We start from the raw sequence: 21,618 nt of genomic DNA, 5'->3' as shown, positions 1-21,618 counted from the left end.
AGTGATAGCCCAAGGAAGTGACATCAGCAAACAAAACTTCACATTAATGAAATTTTCAGAGTAGTTTACCATACTGGAAAGCACACAGGGTAAAATGCTGGAATCTGATCAAAAATTAGAAAGTAATATAACAATTCACCTTGGCAGAGAAAAAGGCAGGCCCTGTATTGTAAATCAGGTGATAAGAAGGTTCCTAAGAATTTTCCTAAAATAGGAAAAGGATATTTTCCTAAAATACCCCTTTCATTCTCAAAGTTTCTAATATTTAAAATGACAATGTACAAAATAAATATTAGATTTACAAGAAAGAAAGGAAGAGAGAGAGAGAGAGAAGGAAAGAAAGAAAGAAAGAAAGGAAGAAAGAAAGAAAGAAAGAAAGAAAGAAAGAAAGAGAAGGAGAAGAGAGGAAGGAGAGAGGAAGGAGGGAAGGAAGGAAAGTTGCTTTCTAGGTGTTCTGATGGAAGAGAATTTCCCCTTGGAAATTCTAAGTTGGCCCAAAACTATGAACGTGGATACTGAGAAACTGTACCAAGGAGCGCCCATCTGGGAGTCAAGAGGAGACCCCAACAGCAATGGAGGTGCTCACCATTGACACAGAGACTGTCCCTGTCCAGGGTGTAAGAGCCCAACCGAGTGACACCATGGGTCTGCTGGCTTAGCTCCCAGTACAGCCGCTTTCTATCCAGCCTAAAGCCTGTGGGATCTGGGCGGTAGGTGCAGACTGCGTCCATTCTGGTGCTTGTTCCATCCTCTTCAGCCCTGGGGAAAGAAAGACACAGGGATAGGAACATGCAAAAAAAAAAAAAAAAAAAAAAGGAATAGGGACATGCAGAGACACCTGAGAGTTGGCCACTTTTGACAAAGCCTTCCTTCGTTGAACCCCTTGGTGTGTATTAGCACTCTTCTCTGGGTTTCATCTGCTTTCTCAAACACATCTTTTTATGTCTCATATGGGGATCCAGACCACCCCACCTTAAATGCAGTATTCTCCAGGGCTACTCCATACCTAATTTCCCTCTTTTGCTCCTCAATCATTTTATTAATTGGTTTATGTTCATTGTGTCAACTACCAGCACCTAGTACAGTCCTTGTCCACTCAAGAAGGTAAGTATAGATGGTGTCCCCTCCAGTAACAGCTGAATCCTGCTTGGGTCATGGAATAGGGGGTGTGGAGTTTCCGGGGAGGAAACAAGAATCCTGAGCCCAGGCCACGTATGGAAAGGAATAGCAAAGGACTGAAGACCTTGGAGGAGGTGAGTGAGTCACCCCTGTGGCTGACTGTGACACTGTGTAACAGCCGTCATGGAGCCTGAAAGGAAGACTTTGTTTTAAGTTGGTGAATCCCAAGCCAGACTAACCCATTGGGAATCCCAACCCATTGGGAACACCTTAGGAGCAGGCAACCAAGTTTGGAGAAAAACAGAGAAAATGAATTAAGAGGTGATAAGAGGACTTTTGTCCTGAATTTAAGCTGAACCTACTATGCTTGGCCCACACTGGGGGCTTTACAATGAGAAAGATCCCCTTCTTCCCTTGCCTGGGAATTCTTTCTATTATCCATGATACTCAAAGCATAGTTGTCAAAGTGTGGCCCAGGGACTCCTGGTATTCCCAAACTCTTACAGGGAGTCCATCAAGTAAAAATATTTTCATATTCATACCAAGACATTATTTTCACTTTTATTCTCTCAGGAGTGTCACTGTGAATTTTTTTCCAGAGGCCACAAAGTGAAATATTGTAAAAGACTGAATGCAGAAGCAGATATCCCAGTGTCTTCTCCTAAGCCAGACATTAAAAAGATCTGCATAAAGGTAAGTAATGGCTCTCTTCTTGTTATGCTTTTGGGGGAGGCAGGGGAAATATGGCTATTATTCATTAAATTATGTTATTTATGTTAACATGTCATATAGTTATTACTTTTAATAAATTAATGAATAAATATTTATAACATTTGTTTTAATTTCTAATCCAGTAAATACTAGCAGAAATAACCTCCAAATCCACAGGCTCTTTGGAGTTCTGAGTGCTTTTAAGGATGTAAGTTGTTAATCCCCGTGACCTTGAGCACTGCTGTATTGTGGTTAAAAGGAGGAATTCAAGATCTAGAACTTTTGGGTTCAAATCCTGGCTCCTCTCAAGTAAGTTGACTACTCTGAGCCTCAGTGTTCTCTTCTGCAATGTAGGATAATAATCATGTTGTTGTAAAGATGAAATGAATGAAAACATGTATATTGCTTAGATTTTTAGGTGGCATATCATATGGGCAATATTATCTTATTGATTCCCCCATCTCATGGGGTGATGGGGGCAGGTGTGGTGAGTAGAACTCATTAGGATGGTTTGGGTCTACAACACTCCAGGAACCTCTTCTCACGAAGCCATTTGAGTAGAAGACACCCCTCTCTGGCGGATGACTTGCATTGGCTGGATGCAAGACCCCAAGGAGAAGTCATAAGGTCGTGAAATGTACGGAAAGAATTCTGAGCCCCCACTGACCTCAGAAGACACCAAATGGGCATAGGCAGAGAGGAGAAGATGGATTATTTCTGCAGAGTTCAGGTCCATTTGGGAATTTTTAAATTGCAATATATCCTGCCAGTATTCAACATTTGGGTTTTTTGCCCCCTTTGGTTCTATATAACATCCTTTGGGAAAGTCCCTATCTCTTTTCAAGGAATATACTGCAGAATTGCAGTGTCCAGAGTTTGTCCCCAATAGGGTAGATAAGAGCTGGGGCAGGCAGAGTGTCGGGGATTCTGGGGACATGGTTGGCAAAGATACTACACTGGCTAATATTATTAGATCTCATTGAGTGTTCACAATGGGCTAGGCATTGTGATGAGTGATTAAGAACCCCAAGAGTAAGGTACTAGTATTATCACCACTTTGTAGATAATGTGATTGAAGAACAGAGAGGTTATACAACTTTCCCAAGGTCACACAGCTAGCAAATGGGAGGGCAAAGGTTCAAACCCAGGCACTTTGGATCCAATATGATATGCTGCCTCTCGGCAAAGGCCAGAGGCTGTGGTTGACTGGGATGTGGGGGACCAAGAAAGGAGAGAACTGGGGTTCTGTAAGTCCTTTGGAAGAAGCCTCACCTGTGCAAGGTCAGCCTGCAGCCAGCGTAGAGGGAGCCAACACTGCTGTTTTCGAACAAAATCCTGAGCTGGGAACAAATGAGAGGGTGATGAGCTGGAGAGGCCAAGACTTCAGGGTTTGGCAGGCTTGGAAGAAGGTGAGCTTTGGTGGGGGGCTCTCACCAGGCGCTGCAGGTCTTTCTCAGTGGCATTGAATATCTCAGAGGCCGAGTTTTCCATGTCCTCTGTGTAGTACAGGTTGGTGATGGTGAAGTTGATGGTAAAAGGTGTCAAGAAAGGAACTGCAGCTGTGGTGGTGGGGAGAGTAAAATGACCCAGTCCTGAGTCAGTCCTGGGCTAGGGATGGGAGGGAAGGCTCTGAGGACATACCTTAACTCCAGCACTGATTTGGGGTTTGGCCTAGAATGGCCTGCTGTTCAAGACCCTCCCATACAGGGTGACCAACCATCCCAGTGTTCCCAGGACTATGTGAGTTCCTGGGATCAGACGTCCGGTTGGAAAAGTGAGACAGTCTTGGGAAAACCAGGGTGAGTTGGTCACTGTCCTCTCACTTCCCCTTGTCTCTTACCATTTCAGCACACAGCAATGCTTGCATCTCCTTGTCTCAGGGGAATAAACAGGCCCAGGGAGCAATGATTGATGGGAGCTGATGGATAAATACCTCAGCTCCCTAACTGCCCCTGCAGAGAGGATGACTCCAAAATTCATGTTCTGTACATTCTCCCAGGATCCCCTTCAGCCTCTAGAACTGATATATTTCTATTGTTCAAAGCACCCAGTGTTTGGTATTCACCGCTGCCCTAACAAACTAGTACACCACATGACTCAGCAATTCTTTCTCGAGATATTATCCCAAAGAATTGGAAACAGAGACTCAAACAGATCCATGCATACCCACATTCATCACAGCATTGTTCACAGTAGCCAAAAGGTGGAAACAGCCTGAGTGTCCATCAACAGATGAACAGACAGATAAAATGTGGCCCATCCATACAATGGAATGTCATTCATCCATAAACAGGAATGAAATTCTGATACACGCTATGACGTGATGAACCACCATGACATTGCACTCAGTGAAATAAGCCAGACACACACAAAAAAACAAATATACTGTTTCCACATACATGAGATCTCTAAAATAGGCAAATTCAAGAAGACAGAAGTGGATTAGAGGGGCTGAAAGGAGTCCAAAGGAAAGCTAACGTCTAATGGGTACACAGATTCTGTTTGGGGTAATAAAACGTTTTGGACAAAGGATGATATTTGTAAAACACTGTGAATAGAATTAATGCCACTGAATTATACATTTAAAGTGGTTTAAATGGCTAGTTTTATAGCATATATATATTCTTACTGCAGCAAAAAAAAAAAAAAAGTCATTCTTACTTGTTTCTGAAGTAACACTCAGAGAGGCCAAGGTGGACATCTCAGGTGAGGTCTCAGCGACAAAGGAACTTCCTGCCATTGTACTGAAGGTAGTTGTGGTCTCTGCCATGGTGGGGCCTGAACCTGTAGCGGCTAAATTAGTGGTTTCAAGAATTGTGGTTTTCAGGACAGTAGTTGCACTCAATCCTTCCCTGTGGCTTGTTTTAGGTGGTATTGGGGTCTCTGATGCTCTCAAGGTCACAGTCTTGGACAATTCAGGGGGTCCAACTGATGTCACAGGTGATGATGGTTCTGTGCCCCAGGAAGTTAAGGTATAAGGCTCGCCGGTGGTTTCAGGGGTACTGACAAGCCCAAGAACACCAGCAGACAACGTTGAGATACCTGTGCCGGCATCTGATGCAGGGCTGGTGGCCAGTAAGCCTGTGGTTGCCAAAAAAGTAGGGGAAAGAGTTGAAGTTGAACTAGTGCTGATGTCTGTGCCAGGACCTGTGGAGAGTGAGGCTGTTTCTGCAGAAACACCAGGTGAGACAGTTGGGCCTAGATGAACTCTGCTGGTCTTGGTCACAGATGTGGCGAAGGATGTTGTTTCTGCTGAACTGAAGGAAACAGTCTGAGTTGGAAGAGCTGCACTGATCTCCAACTCGGGTTGGATAGATAATGAGGCTATGGTCTCTGGTAAATGAGGAAAAGCAGTTGTGCTTGTCTTTGCACTGGACTGGGTGACTGATAAGGTTGTAGTTGCTGGTTCACCAGGAGAAAGTGTCACACTTGGAATAGTCATATTGGCATCTGTCTTAGAACTAGGGAACCAGGAGGTAACCATATCTGTTATACCAGGAGAGACTGTTGGAGCTGGAGCAATTGAACTGGCTTCTGTCCCATGGCTGGTGGCCATCAAGTGTGTGGTATATGGTTCACTATGGGAAATATTGGGGGTTGTCCTGGGAACTGCTGGGCTGGTCTCTGTAGGATGGTTGACCAATGAGACTGCTGTATCTGACTCCCCAGGGGAAGAAGGCAGAGCTGGAACAGCTGAACTGGCTTCTTTCTCAGGATGGGTGACCCATGAGGCTGTGGTCTCTAGTTCATGCAGAGAATTAGTTAGACTTGAAAAAGTTGTATTGGTTTCTGCTTCAGAACTGGTAACCAGTAAGGTCACTAACCCTGGCACACTGGATGAGATAGTTTTAGCTGGAAGTGAATTGACTTCTACCCCTGGAGTTGTGGCTGTTGAGAGTGAGGTATCTGATTCACTGTAGGAGAAATTTGGAGTTATTGTGGAAACAAGTGTGCTGGTCTTTGTGGAATGGGTGACATGTAAGGCTGTTGTATCTGAATCATGTGAGGAATCAGTAAGAGTTAGAAAAGTTGTACTGGTCTCTGCCCCAGAACTGGTGACCAGTGAGGTTGCCACCCCTGATACACCAGGGGAGACAGTCAGAGTTGGAACAGAACTGGTCTGTGATCCAGAATGATTAACCCATGGGACTGTGTTTGTTGGTTCACCAGAAGAAAGAGTTCGAGGTGAAATAACCATACTGGCATCTGTCCCAGAACTGGTGGCCTGTGAAGTCACTATATCTGGTACACCAGGGGAGACAGATGTAGTTGGAACAGCTGAACTGGCTTCTGTCTCAAGGCTGGTGGCTGTTGAGGGTGCACTTTCTGATTCACTATGGGAAACATTGGGGATTGTCCTAGGAACCATTGGGCTGGACATTGCAGGATGGGTGACCAAGGAAACTGTTGTATCTGATTCATGCAGGGATTCAGTCAGAGTCAAAGAGGTTGTACTGGCATCTGTCCTGGAACTAGTGGCCTGTGAGGTCACCATAGCTGGTATACCAGGTGAGACAGTAATTGCTGGAGTGGTTGAGCTGGCTTCTGCTCCAGAAGTGGTGGCCATAGAAAGTACAGTGTCTAATTCACTTTGGGAAAAATTTGGAGTTATCCTGGAAACAGATGTGCTGTTCTCTTTGGAATGAGGCCATGAGGCTGTTGTATTTGGTTCACCAGGGGAAACAGTCAAAGTTGTAATAGTGGAAATAGTTTCTGTCCCAGGAGAGACAGCTGGAGTTGGAATGGCTGAACCAGTCTGTGCCCCAGAATGGGTAACCAATGAGACTATTGTATCTGGCTCACCAGGAGAAATAGTCAGGGTGTGATCAGCTGGGCTGATCTCCACTCCAGAACTAGTATCCAGTGAGGTCACCAGCCCTGGCTCACCAGGGAAGACATGTGAAGTTGGAATGGCTGAACTGCTCTGTACCCCCGGATGAGTGACCCATGAGGCAGTGGTCTCTGATTCATCTTGGGAATCAGCCAGAGTTGAAATAGCCATACTAGTCTCTGCTCCAGGACTGGTCACCAGTGAGGTCACAATTTCTGGTACACCAGGGAAGACAGTCAGAGTTGGAACAGCTGAACTGAAGTCTTCCCCAGAACTGGTTGGGGGTATGCTATATGATTCACTGTGGGAAGCATTCAGGGTTTCCCTGGAAACAGTTGAGCTGGTTTCTGCAGGATGAGTGACCCATGAGGTTGTGGCCTCTGGCTCACCAAAGAAAACAGTCAGAGTTGGAACAGGTGAACTGTTCTTTGCTTCGGAACTCAGGACCAGTAACGGTGTGGTTTCTGACCCTCTATTGAAGACAGATGAGGTTGTCCTGGGAACCTCTGTGCTGGTCTCTGCTTCAGGTCTGGTGGCCAATGAAGCTGTCATTTCTAGAACATCAGGGGAAACATCTGGGGCTGTAATAATTGTTCTTCTTGTGCTTGTGCTGGCCGTTTTACCTGATGTCCCGAGGAGAGTCAGCATTCCGGAAGTGGGAGTAGAGACTGTAGTGGTCAAAGTTGCTGTAGAGGTGGGCTTCAGAGCTGTGATCTCTGCTCTTTCTGTCCACTCTGTTGGTAGTCCTGTGAATTGGGGGATGGACACACAGTTTGGACAAAATGATTGTTGCTTACTGTTCTGGCAATAGCTTATTTTTTCTCCACATGAGGAAAGGAAGAGAAATGTGTCTGCCTGGGATATGCCTGCAGTGCTTCTGGAATGGGAAAAGGAATTGTCATTGACATTCCTGCACCTTCCCCTTCTCACCTTGTGCTGTAACTCCGTGAATTCTTAACCACTCCCTGTTCCCAAATGTTGTCTGTACTCTTCAGTCCCTAACCCTTTGTTCAAGCTGTTTTCTCTGTCTGCCTTGCCCATCTTTCATCAGCTTCCAGACTCTCAAATTGACCTTTACATGTCAATCCATGTCAGAATTAATTTCTCCCTTCTCAATATTTCACTATTCTACTGCCTGAGTCTGCACCCTGGCACTCCTCACAGTCTGCTTGATAATAGCTATTAATAGCTAGAAGACTGCTTGGCATATAGGAGGCGTCCACAAAAATTTGTTGAATAAATGAATGAATGAGTGAATGAACGGATATGTAGATGGATGTATGCAGAGACAGGTCTCCTTTGGCTTGAGAGAGATTATGTGTCATTGTACTTAAGAACTTGGGTTCTGGAAGAAGGCAGTCCTGCACTTACATTCTGGCTTCTCCACTAATTGGATGTATTATCAAACCTTGCTCGACTTTCATCTTCTCATTTGAAAAGTAGGTATAAGTAGAGTGGCCATCTCAGAATGCTGATAAAAATGTACCAAGCTGGGGCGCTTGGCTGGCTCAATCGGTTGGGCAGCCAACTCTTGGTTTCGGCTCAGGTGGTGATCTCACAGTTGTAGGATCGAGCCCCATGTTGGGCTCTGTGCTCAGCCTAAAGTCTGTTCAGATTTCTCTCTCCCTCTCCCCTGCTCTTGCTCTCTCACTCTTACGCATGCTCTCTCGCTCAAATAAATTAATAAATCTTTTTTAAAAGTGCACCAAGCCTGGTGCCTCCTGGCTCACAATACTACCACTGCTACTTCTACAACTACCTGCTGTTACTGCCATTACTACTGTCACTGCTACTACCTACCATGACTGCTCTTATTGCCACTATTACTAATGCTGTGACTACTACCACGGCTAATATCTACCATCATTGCTGTTACTTCTATTACCATTGTTACTATTATTGTTGTTACTGCTACTCTTACCAACTATTACTGGTTATTACTACTGTTTCTACAACTGCTACTTTTTGTATTTCCACTACAAAATAACTATTTGCGGAGTCAGATTTGCCAGGAATCATGCTAGACCAGTACTGAAGCTGGCCAGGGTGACTGGAATTCAGACCCTGAAGATGCATAAAGTCACATTGGCTGAGACAGCAGCTGCTGACTGGAGCTTCAAAAAATGGTCCCCAGGAAGGCAGGAGAACAACCAGCAGACTTCTCTATAAGGACCACAAGACTATCGGCACTTGATCCAGGGACAAAATAAAGGGGATTTAGACTCTGATGGAAAAGTGATGTCCCTCTTTTGCTAAGACTATCCCAAACCCCTAAATTTCTGAGAGTGGACATACTGAAGTGCTTAATATGTATTTGGTGATGAGGAGGAAGAGGAGGGGAAAGAAGAGGAGGAGGGGGAAAGGAGGAAGAGGGACATTTGCAAGCACCTAGCATGTTTTATCTCTTTGATCCTCACCAGAGCACTGAATATACATCATATTATTCTTGTGGTTTCATAGAAGAGAAAGACAGAAACTCAGAGATCATCATCTGCCAAGGTCACACAGCTACTGACTGCTAATGTGGAAATTCAAACATTATTCTGCCTCATGTTAAACCAATGCTCTCTGGCACTGTAGTGTATCATTCTCTAACTGAATTTCAGGATTTTGTGGGGGTTCTGATGAAAAGAGAAGAACGTAAGGAGGAAATACACATCTGGAGAGAATGTTAAACAGAAGTTTTTTGGTTCAGGTTCTCAATCCGGGGTGATTTTGTTCCCAGGGGATACTTGGCAATGTTGGGAGACAGTCTTGGTTGGCACAACTGTGTGTATGTGTAGGATGCTACTGGCGTCTAATGAGTAGAAGCCAAGGATGCTGCTAAACATCCTACAGTGCACAGGACAGCTCACAAGTAATTATTTGCCTAATAGGGCTGAGGTTGAGAAACCCTGCTCTATATTGAAAGGAGTCAATGAAAACTGTTAGCTATTCCTCATATGCTTTGCTATCTAAATACTGGTCACCACCTGAAACCCAGTGATTCATTTCCTGGTGAACTGATGTAACCAATCCTGTCAATGCCCAACTATATTCCATATAGTGACCCCAAGGGGGTCCTGATGCAGCCCCTGTGACTCCACTCCTAAGGGCTCTCACTTAGCCTGTGGTGGGGGCAGGGGGTAGGCTGGAAGTATTGAGAGTTATTACCCAAGGATCAAACATTCTAGAGCCAATGATAGAAGAGAGTCGGACAACAAATGCCCCATCCACTTCGTTCCTCAGATAGAACAACACTGAGGTACTCTCTGCTGTCTCCCAGAGCTTCCTAGTGGGACTGACACTGTTGTTCACAGCTGTGGCCTGCTCATGAATGCAACTTGCATTCACTTCCTTTCCTTGTGTTCTCCAGTGCTTCCTGGGACTATCCCCCACCTGAGACAAGCCACTTGCCCCATATCCTTAACTCAACTCTGCTTTTGAGGAAATCCAACCAAAGACACCTGGGTCACAGGATGAGACTAATCATCTGATTGTGGGGTAACTCTGTCTAAAGCCTGTATCTTGCAGAAAGCTTCCAAAATGTAAAATAGTCTGGGCTCCAAAAATCTTGGGAATAAATCAATGGGTATGGGGAGCTTTAGCTTTTAACCACACAGTGAGGAGAACCCCTTGCTATACACCTGCACTTCTTAAACTCTCAGGCAGAATAATCACTGAGAAATGTTAGCAGGTGCCTTTTAGAGAGAAAGATTATGTAGTCAAGTAACTGTGTAAAACTCTTATGTTGAATAAAGCTAAACACTTTCTTTACAGTAGGATTTCTCAGAGCCTTTAATATGTTTATACATGATATGGTTCTTTAGGAAGGAACAACATGTTTGTCAAACCTTTTTTTGCCTCAAAATTCTTTGTCCTTTTGTTAAAGAATATCCAACCAAGCATTACCAAGCCTTAGAAGGTTTTCTGAATGTTGTTTTCTGCCTCTGTCTCCAGTATCATTTTCCACCACTCCATCCTTCTATCTCACATTTTAGCAATTTTTTTGTACCTCCCAAATATTTCCAGTCTTATCCCTCTCCATGCCTTTGCACATGCCTGTTCCCTCTATCCAGAATGTCTTCATCAACCCCCTTCATCTTTCTGTTAAATCCCTAGTCATTCTTTCAAACCCAATTCAAATATTATCTTCCTCATTAAGCTTTCCTTCTATAGTTCAAATATATCTTCATTGCATATGTTTAAAGTTGCATCATAGTAATTCTGTTCCTTTGTTGCTTCCCTGCTGGTCTGAGAGCTCCATGGATACAGTATTTTCTTTTTTTTTTTAATTTTTTTAAATTTATTTATGATAGTCACAGAGAGAGAGAGAGAGAGGCAGAGACACAGGCAGAGGGAGAAGCAGGCTCCATGCACCGGGAGCCCGACGTGGGACTCGATCCCAGGTCTCCAGGACCGCGCCCTGGGCCAAAGGCAGGCGCCAAACCGCTGCGCCACCCAGGGATCCCTGGATACAGTATTTTCATCTGTGCATCCTCCATTTCAGCACAGCCTCTAATACAATGAAAGTGATTAATAAGCATTTTCAGAATTAAGTTAAACTGGGTCATATTTGTGGAACTGACATATCCAATCTTGAACTCAACTCACTATGCATGTTATGAGTAAAAGAAAAGTGGCAACATCCACCCGGTAGCTATTAGACAAAAATCCAGCTAAGACAGGGAAGCCCATGGCCACCCCACCATTGTTCTTCCTCTAAAGAAACAAACATGCCATCTCTCTGGAAAAGGAAATAAGGCCACATGTGGGATTACTGGGAAGTAAGCAAAGTTGAACCTACCTCTAGGACTAGCAGATGATGTGGGTGACACATGGACATGGATTGGTCCTGTGGCACCTCCATGGACTGCTTCATTGGGTATCTTTGTGATGCGTTCCACGATGCCATCAGTCCCTGCAAGTGAGGTTGGAGAAGAAACCTGAGTTAATTCATCTTATCCAGAAGGAGAGCACTGTCTAACTGGATCCACTTAGATGACTATACAATTCAATCCTTCTCAAGTCCATCTGTATGGACTTGAGCCAGGCTATGTGTTACAAGTGGCCACCCCTGTCCATTGACCCATTCATCCACCTGTAGATTTGTCCATCTTTCATTCCACCTATCCCTATATCTACCCATCCATCCTTCCTTCTTTTCTCCCTTCTCTACATCAATCCTCCTTTCTATATATCAGATCTCTCTTCTTTCATTTATATGTCTTTCCATTCTTCCTTTTACCCTTATATCCATCCAACCACTCTTCTATATTCTTATCATCCCACTCATCACTTGCTTACTGAACATCCATGACTCAACTACTGAGCCACCTTTTAAGACATGCATCAACACTATTCAATGTGTCTAATTTTACTGTGAATTGAGAGGTAGCCAATTCATCTTCCTATAGATATTGTCTAGCAACGCAGGTGCTAAAGTAGTTAGAGGACTTCGTTACACTTGTCTCCCAAACAAAAGTTGGGGGCAAATTCAACTTTTCAGAGGAATTCAATCCCCAAGAGGTTCCCTTCTTCATCTAAGGATCTCTTGGAGATGGTGTACCTCCTTGACCCCGAATCCTTCCCCCATTGCATCATTACTTTGTTCCATCATTTCCTTTGCTCACCTTTTCCTTTCACTTTTCCCTTACTTTTGACTCTGTTCTTAATATAGAAACACACTCAATTCAAAGGGGGATATCCTAACTCTGGGAAACAAACAAAGGGTTGTGGAAGGGGAGGACAGTGGGGGGATGATGGGGTAACTGAGTGACGAGTACTGAGGAGGGCACTTGATGGGATGAGCCCTGGGTGCTATACTATATGTTGGCAAATTGAATTTAAAGTAGAAAATGTAATTAAAATGGGGGATATCTCCCCGGCATCTATGTGTAGTTCTAGTTCTAGTTCTTTGCAACTTACTCATACTCCCTTCATTAAAGTCCCTGAGTGCCCAAATGTTATAGAAAGACTCCCCTCATTTCAATTTGACTATTAGTAGCATTTGACAGAACTGACCATTTTCCTTCCTAAAAATCTCCCATCCTACAGCTTCTGCAATGTCAGAGTCTCCTGCTTTTTCTCCTCCCTTTCTGACCACTCCTACTTAGCCTAATAACTAAGAACATAGACTCCTAGAGCCACACAGTCTGAATTCTTACCACTTACTAGCTTTGTGATTGATTTTGAGTGGATTACATAACCGTCTGTGCCTCATTTTACTAATCTGTAAAAATGGGTTTATAATCATCCTTTCTTCAAATTGTGTTCCAGTAAGGATTAAATAACTTAATACAACAGTGCCTGACACAGAATAAGTGCCCTATAAAAAAATCTGCTGTTGTTAGCATTATCATCATAATCATAGTAATGTTAAAACATCTATCATGGTACTAGAATCATCTACTTGCTTACTTATACTTTGTTTCCTAGTTTCTAGCCTAGGACTGAGGATAGATCAACAAATGTTTCCTAAAAGAATTTCCGTGCAGTTATAAACTCATTAACTCCCTTATGCCTTTCAGGAAAAGGGTCATTTCATATAAGCCACTGAAAATAGACGTATAGGAGCTATGGGACCTTACTTGTCAACTGTGTTGAATTTACAGGAAGTTGAGAAGGACTTGTCACTGCTTCCAAGTGAATTTGTTCTGTTATTCTGGTATCCACATTGGATGACAAAGATGTCCTGACTGGTTCAGTCCATGTTTCCAAAGTACTGACCACAGCCAAGGGTTGTTCAGCAGTGCTCTTCTCTGTCCCGATGTTGGTGCCCACTGTACGCTGGGTAACCAGTGAGGAAGTAATTCCCTGAGGGGCTGGGCTGATTGAAGAATAAGCAGTAGTGAAGGTCGAAGAGGGAAATGGTATTGAAGCTGATGAAGGTAGACTCTCTGCAATGGTGGACATGGCATCTCCAGGGCCTGGTTCTGTTCTCAAAAATGAACTGGATGAGAAGGCAGCTGGGCTGGCACCTGAAACTCCAGATGTGACTGTAGCTGCAGACAGAGAAGGCACCGATGTGTCAGTTGAAATGGCCTCACCTGAAGACAGCTTTACGGTGCTCAGGTGATAAGTAATTTCTGACACAGACATGGAAAGCTTGGGTTCTGGAGAGGAGGTTATACCAGCAGACCCTGCACAAGAGAGAAGCATAAGAGTGAGAGAGAGATTTCCACTGAAATTTTAGCACACTGGCCAGCTGAAGGCTGGTCTGAAACCAAAACCAAAAAGGTAATATCAGACTTGGAACACTTCAAAACATGGTGGACGAGGAGATAAAGGTGTATATGTGGGAGTGGTGGAACTAGAGTCCAGGGATATGAGTATCTCCTGCAGTCCAGAAAAGACATGGGAAAGTGGACCTGTCTCAATGTTCTGGGGTCAAAAAAAGACAAGTACTGAAGTAGACATAGTGGTCTCCTCCATAGAACAGATACTATCAACTGGAAAGAGGCTCTGCAAGGTCACAGAGAAGGGGACAGAGGAAGGTGTATGATATCTACCAAGGCTAGTCAGCACATTAAAGTTATATTTATAAAAAATATTCATACTTTTAAAATCTGTGGTAACATCAAAGGTGGCCAATGTTTCAAGGAAGGTGTTCTTAAAAACTAGAGGTAAAATGATTTTAGTTTCCAAGACTATAAGAAGAAACTAAGCTTTACAGGGACAAAAATGAGAAGTGAGGTCACAGGAATAGGAAATGACATTTACTAAAGATACTGTGAAAAAAATTTAAAAGTAATATCGTGGAAGGGATCACTGCCAGAAAAACGAAGCACAAAGTTTGAAAAAAGAAAAAAAAATTCACATAACCCCTTACAAACATTCACAATACTAGTGGTCATGTAGCCTGTGCTAAAACCAACCACTCTACCCAGGATTGTGGTTGATGCATCCAAGAGTGATCTTTGATGCATCCCCAAAGGATGTATCAGTTAAAAGGGTGATTTTCCTATGATCAAAAAAGGGAAGAAGTAGAAAGCCTGGTGTTGATTCTTGCAGGAATATCAGGTAACATGGATGGAGCAGGGCCAGGGACAGTGTTCCTACTAGAGGACAAGATACCTGTTTTGGAGGATTCGACAGCATTACTGGTGAACACATCAGAAGGGAGAGTAGTTTTCTCTATGGCCTGGTAGGTGGGCCTAGAGGTGCTGGTTTCCCATGGTTCCATACTAAGGGGTGATTTAGACTCTGTGGCTTCAGAAAGGCCAGGCAACTGTGTGGAGCCCATGAATTTCTCACTGAGGGAAGAAGTGACAACTGGAGTGGTGCCTTTGGGGGTCTCTGACCCAGGTGGGGCAGAGGAGTGGGACTCCTGTGCGGAAGGGTTCGTCCCAACACTGGCCACTGCTGTGTTGTCAGAACGCAGGATTTCCACTGTGGCAGTAGAGGGTTCAGTAGTGGCCTGTATCCCTTCTGGGGTTCTGCTCCAATCTGAAGGTGAACTTGTCACAGGTGCCAAGCTTGTGGTCCATCCTCCAGTGGTCATCAGCGGTTCAGGGACTCCAGGTGAGGTGGCAAGGACAGGTGCAGAAAAGCCACTGGTCTGTGATATGGGGGATGCTAGAGAAGTCAAGCTCATGGCATGTGAAGGCACCAGGGAAGATGGGGATTTCATGTCCTGTTCAGAGGAAGGGCTTGTCTGGGGCAGGCCCTCAGATGCTGTGTCCATGCTAATGGTCATGTCTGACTGTACTGAGCCCTGAGTCCCAGCTGTGTGACTCTCTGACAGGAAGACCGTGGCTGATGCACCCATGGTTTGTGTGCCCTGTGATGAGGCCCCGGGGGGAACTGTTTTGGTGGCCATGGCTGTATCTGCAGACACTGTCGGGACTGGGAAGGTAGAGAGCCTGGTGTCAATACTCGAGGAAACGTCTGGTGACATTGTAGACTGAGCAGAGCCAGGGACAGACATCCTGCTAGACGAGATGACCTCTGTTATGGAGGCCACAGTAGGACTAGCAGTGGACAGCTCAGAAGGGACAGTCGTGTTTTCTGTGGCCATGCTGGTGTGCCACACGGTGCTGGTGACCCTTGGCTCTGGAGACAGGGATGATTTTGACTGTGTCTCATACTCGTTGGTGTCAGAAAGGCCAGTCAATGGTGTGGAAACTGTGGAGTCTTGACTAAGGGAAGAAGTGACAATTGGAGTGGTGCCTTTGGGGATCTCTGAGCCAGGTGTGGCAGAGGAGTGTGACCCCTGGATAGAAGTGATGGTCCCCACACTGCTCACCACTGTGTTGATGGAACTTTGGTTGTCTGCTGTGGCAGTAGAGGATTCCCAAGTAGCCTTTATCCCTTCTGAGGTGCTGATCAAATCTGAAGATAAACTTGTCACAGGTGCCAAGGTTGTGGTCCTTCCTCCTGTAGTTGTAAGCAGGCTAGGGGCTCCAGGTGAGGTGGCAGGGACAGGTGCAGAAAAGCCACTGGTATGAGATGTGGGGGATGCTAGAGAAGTCGAGCTCATGGCATGTGAAGGGACCAGGGAAGATGGAGATCTGGTGTGGTGTTCAGAGGAAGGGCTTGTCTGGGGCACCCCCTGAGAACCTGTGTACATGCTAATGGTCGTGTCTGACTGTGCTGAGCTCTGAGTCTCAGCTGTGTGACTCTCTGTCAAGGAGACTGTTGCTGATGTATCTGTGCTTCGTGTGCCCTGTGATGAGGCCACATGGTAGAGTGCTTTGGTGGCCAGGGTTATAAGGGCCATGTTGGGGGAGGTGGAGAGCCTGGTGTCGATACTCGTGGGAATGTCTGCTGACATTGTAGACTGAGCAGGGCCAGGGACAGACAGCCTGCTCGAGGAGGTAACATCTGTCCTGCTGGCCTCAGTAGGAATAGTAATGGACACCTCAGAAGGTATAGTGACCTTTTCCATTCCCATGCTGGTGTACCGCAGGGTGCTGGTGTCCCCTGGCTCTGGAGACAGGGAGGACACTGTTTGGGTCTCCAACTCTGTGGGTTCAGAAAGGCTAGGCAATGGTGTGGAGATTGTCGAGTCCTGAATGAGGAAAGATGTGACAATTGGAGGGGTGGCTTTGGGGGCTTCTGAGTCAGGTGAGGCAGAAAAGTGGGATTCCTGTGGGGAAGTGATTGTCCCCACCTTGGTCGCTACTGTGTTGTCAGAATGCTGGATGTCCTCTATGGCAGTAGAGGCTTCCCAAGTGGGCTGTATGCCTTCTGAGGTGCTGATCAAATATGAAGGTGAACTTCTCACAGCTGCCCAGGTTGTGGTCCTTCCATCGGTGGTCTTCAGCGGGTCAGGGGCTCCAGATGAGGTGTCAAGGACAGGTGTAGAAAAGCCACTGGTCTGAGATGTGGGAGAAGCTAGAGAAGTCAAGCTCATGCCATGTGAGGGGACCAGGGAAGATGGGGATCTGGTGTGGTGTTCAGAGGAAGGGCTTGTCGGTGGTACCCTCTCAGACACAGTGTCCATACTAATGGTCATGTCTGACTGTGCTGAACCCTGAGTCCCAGCTGTGTGACTCTCTGACAGGGAGACCATGGCTGATGCATCCGTGGGTCGTGTTCCCTGTGATGAGGCCCCAGGTAGGATACTTTCGGTGGCCATGGCTATATCTGTAGACACTGTCAGGACTGGGAAGGTAGAGACCAAGGTGTCAATACTCGTGGAAACATCTGGTGACATTGTAGAATGAGCAGAGCCAAGAACAGACATCCTACTAGACGAGTTAACCTCAGATGTGGAGGCCACTGTAGGACTAGCAGTGGACACCTCAGAAGGGACAGTCATGTTGTCCGTGGCCATGCTGCTGTACTGCATGGTGCTGGTGTCCCCTGGCTCTGGAGACAGGGATGACACTGTTTGGGTCTCCAACTCTGTGGGTTCAGAAAGGCTAGGCAATGGTGTGGAAACCATGGAGTCTTCACTGGGGGAAGAGGTGATGATTGGAGTGGTGCCTTTGGGAGTCTCTGAGCCAACTGGGGCAGAGGAGTGGGACTCCTGTACGGAAGTGATGGTCCCCACGCTGGTCACCATTGTGTTGTCAGAAGGCTGGATGTCTGCTGTGGCAGTAGAGGCTTCCCAAGTGGCCTGTATCCCTTCTGAGGTGCTGCTCCCAATTGAAGGTGAACTTGCCAAAGGTGCCAAGCTTGTGGTCCATCCCCCAGTGGTGGTCAGTGGGCCACGGGCTCCAGGAGAGGTAGCAGGGACAGGTGCAGAAAGGCCAAGGGACTGTGATGTGGGGGATGCTAGAGGAGTCAAACTCATGGCATGTGAAGGGAGCAGGGAAGATGGGGATCTGGTGTGGTGTTCAGAGGAAGGGCTTGTCTGTGGTACCCCCTCAGACCCCGTGTCCATGCTAATTGTCATGTGTGACTGTGCTGAATTCTGAGTCCCAGCCGTGTGACTCTCTGCCAAGGAGATCATCGCTGATGCATCTGTGCTTTGTGTGCTCTGTGATGAGGCCTCTGGGAGGACTGTTTTGGTGGTCATTGCATTATCTGCAGACACTGTCAGGACAGGGAAGGTAGAGTCCATGGTGCTGATACTTGTGGAAATATCTGGTGACATTGTAGACTGAGCAGGGCCAGGGACAAACATCTTGCTCGAGGAGATGACATCTGTCATGGAGGCCATAGTAGGACTAGCAGTGGACAGCTCATGAGAGACAGTCATGTATTCTGTGGCCATGCTGGTGTGGCGCTGGGTGCTGGTGTCCCCTAGCTCCAAAGACAGGGATGACTTTGACTGTTTCTCAAGCTCTGTGGTTTCAGAAATGCCAGGTAATGATGTGGAGATCATCAAGTCCTGACTGAGGAAAGAGGTAATGATTGGAGTGGTGCCTTTGGGGGTCTCTGAGCTAGGTGGGGCAGAGGAAGAGGATTCCTGGGAAGAAGTGATGATCCCCATGCTGCTCAGTGCTGTGTTGGGGGAAGGCTGGATTTCCACTGTAGCAGTGGAGGTTTTCCATGTGGCCTGTATCCCTTCTGAGGTGCTGATCAAATATGAAGGTGAACTTGTCACAGGTGGCAAGTCTATGGTCCTTCTGCTGGTGGTCTGCAGCAGGTCAGAGACTCCAAGTGAGGTGGCAGAGACAGGTGAAGAACGGCCATTGGTGTGTGATATGAAGGATGGTAGCGAAGTCAAGCTCTTGACATGTGAGGGCTCCAGGGAAGATGGGGATCTGACATCATGTTCAGAGGAAGGGCTTGTCTGGGGCACCCCCTCAGACTCTGCGTCCTTGCTAATGGTCATGTGTGTCTGTGTTGAGTCCTTGGTCCCAACTGTATGACTCATTGCCGAGGAGGACGTGGCTGATGCATCTGTGCTTCGTGTGCCCTGTGATGAGGCTCCTGGGAGGACTGTTTTGGTGGCCATGGTTATCCCTGCAGACACTGTCATGACAGGTAAGCTGGAGAGCCTGGTGTGTATACTTGTGGGAATGTCTGGTGACATGGTGGACTGAGTAGGACCAGGGACGGAAATCTTGCTAGAGGAGATGACATCTGTCATAGAGGCAACAGTAGGACTAGCAGTGGAGATCTCAGTGTGGACTGTGATGTTTTCTCTGACCACGCTGGTGTGCTGCCTGGTGCTAGTGTCCCCTGGCTCCAGAGACAGGGATGATGTTAACTGTGTTGCCAACTCCGTGGTTTCAGAAAGGCCAGCCAAAGGTGTGGAGACTGTGGAGTCCTCACTGGGGAAAGAGGTGATGATTGGGGTGGTGACATTGGGGGTCTCTGAGCCAATTGGGGTGGAGGAGTGGGACTCCTGTGTGGAAATGATGGTCCCCACACTGGTTACCACTGTGTTGTCAGAACCCTGGGTTTCTGCTGTGGCAGTAGAGGATTCCCATGTGGACTGTATCCTATTTGAGGTGCTTATCAAATCTGAAGGTGAACTTGTCACAGTTGCCAAGCTTGTGGTCCATCCGCCGGTGGTCGTCAGCAAATCAGGGGCTCCAGGTGAGGTGTCAGGGACAGGTGTAGAAAAGCCACTGGTCTGCGATGTGTGGGTTGCTGGAGAAGTCAAGCTCATGGAATGTGAAGGTACTAGGGAAGATGGTGATCTGTTGAGTTCAGAAGGGCTTGTCTGTGGTGCCCCCTCAGACCCTGTGTCCATGTTTATGGTCATATGTGACTGTGATGAGTCCTGAGTTCCAACCTTGTGACTCTCTGCCCAGGAGGCCGTGGCTGATACAGCCAAGGAATGGGTGCCCTGTGATGAGGTCCCAGGGAGGACTGTGTTGGTGACCATTGCATTATATGCAGACACAGTCAGGTCAGGGAAGGTAGAGACCATGGTGTTGACACTCTTGGAAATGTCTGGTGACATTGTAGACTGAGCAGGGCCAGGGAGAGACATCCTGTTCATGGAGAATACATCTGTCGTGGAGGCCACAGGAGGACTAGCAGTAGACAGCTCGGAAGGGAAAGTGGTGTTTTTCATGGCCATGCTGGTGTACCACAGGGTGCTGGTGTCCGTTGGCTCCAGAGACAGAGATGACTTTGACTGTGTCTCCAGCTCTGTGGCTTCAGAAAGGCCAGGCAATGGTGTGGAGACTGTGGAGGACTGACTGAGGGAAGAGATCACAATTGGAGTGGTGCCTTTGGTGGTCTCTGAGCCAGGTGGAGCAGAGGATTGTGACCCCTGTGAGGAAGTGTCAGTCTCCACACTGGTTACCTCTGTGTTACTGGAATCTTGGATGTCTGTTGTGGCAGTAGAGGCTTCCCAAGTGGCCTGTATCCCTTCTGAAGTGCTGATCAAATCTGAAGGTGAACTTGTCACAGGTGCCATGCTTGTTGTCCATTCGCTGGTGGTCTTCAGCCGGTCAGAGACTCCAAGTGAGGTGGCAGGGACAGATGAAGAACGGTCACTGGTCTGTGATGTGGGGGATGCTAGCGAAGTCAAGCTCATGGCATGCGAGGGCTCCAGGGACGATGGGGATCTGATGTCGACTTCAGAGGAAGGGCTTGTCTGTGGCACCCCCTCAGACGCTGTGTCCATGCTAATGGTCATGTGTGACTGTGTTGAGCCCTCAGTCCTAGTCGTTTGACTCTCTGCCTGGGAGGCCAGGGCTGAAGCAGATGTGGTTCTTGCAACCTGTGATGAAGCCCCAGGAAAGACTGTTTTGGCATTATCTGCAGACACTGTCAGGACAGGGGAGGTAGACACCATGGTGTTGACACTCATGGAAACGTCTTGTGATATTGTAGACTGAGTAGGGCCAGAGTCAGACACCTGGCTCGAGGAGATGACATGTGTCATGGAGGCCACAGTAGGACTAGCAGTGGACTGCTCATGAGGGACAGTTGTGTTCCCGGTGGCCATTCTGGTGTGGCCCACGGTGCTGGTGACCCTTGGCTCTGGAGACAGGGATGACTTTGACGGTGTCTCAAACTCTCTGGTTTCAGAAAGGCCAGGCAATGTTGTGGATATCATTAAGTCTTGACTGAAGGAAGAGGTGACAATTGGAGTGGTGCTTTTGGGGGTCTCTGAGCCAGGGAGGGCAGAGGATTGGGACTCCTGTGTGGAAGTGATGTTCCCCACAGTGGTCACTGCTGTGTGGTCAGAATGCTGGATGTCCACTGTGGCAGTAGAGGCTTCCCAAGTGGCCTGTATCCCTTCTGAGGTGCTGATCAAATCTGAAGGTGAACTTGTCACAGGTGCCGTGCTTGTGGTCCACTCGCTGGTGGGCTTCAGCAGGTCAGAGACTCCAAGTGTGCTGGCAGGTACAGGTGAAGAACGGTCACTGGTCTGTGATGTGGGGGATGCTAGCGAAGTCAAGCTCATGGCAAGCGAGGGCTCCAGGGACGATGGGGATCTGATGTCGACTTCAGAGGAAGGGCTTGTCTGTGACACCCCCTGAGACTCTGTGTCCATGCTAATGGTCATGTGTGACTGTGTTGAGCCCTCAGTCCCAACCATGTGACTCGTTGCCCAGGAGGCTGTAGCTGATACATCTGTGGTTCCTGTGCCCTGAGATGAGACCCCAGAGAGGACT

General features: G+C 47.0%; 1 protein-coding gene across 7 annotated transcripts in view; it reads right to left on the bottom strand.

The window, feature by feature from the left end:
- LOC112666455 (mucin-16) overlaps positions 1-20,538 on the bottom strand; it is an 84,508-nt gene extending 63,970 nt beyond the window's left edge. For all 7 annotated transcript variants that reach the window (XM_049097638.1, XM_049097639.1, XM_049097637.1 and 4 more), the window contains exons 1-7: positions 14,717-20,538; positions 13,231-13,782; positions 11,448-11,561; positions 4,492-7,407; positions 3,265-3,389; positions 3,103-3,170; positions 587-759 (exon numbers count right to left, since the gene is read on the bottom strand). In XM_049097638.1, the coding sequence (XP_048953595.1) occupies positions 587-759; positions 3,103-3,170; positions 3,265-3,389; positions 4,492-7,407; positions 11,448-11,561; positions 13,231-13,782; positions 14,717-20,531 (9,763 nt within the window). In that variant the 5' untranslated portion in view covers positions 20,532-20,538. The remainder of the gene's footprint in view (positions 1-586; positions 760-3,102; positions 3,171-3,264; positions 3,390-4,491; positions 7,408-11,447; positions 11,562-13,230; positions 13,783-14,716) is intronic.
- Positions 20,539-21,618: the final 1,080 nt, after the last annotated feature.

The sequence above is a fragment of the Canis lupus genome, chromosome 20, assembly GCF_003254725.2.
Source record: "Canis lupus dingo isolate Sandy chromosome 20, ASM325472v2, whole genome shotgun sequence".
In the NCBI taxonomy this organism is placed as follows: domain Eukaryota; kingdom Metazoa; phylum Chordata; class Mammalia; order Carnivora; family Canidae; genus Canis; species Canis lupus.
The sequence above is the reverse complement of the archived record's forward strand: the minus strand, read 5'-3'. Positions and strand labels throughout refer to the sequence as shown.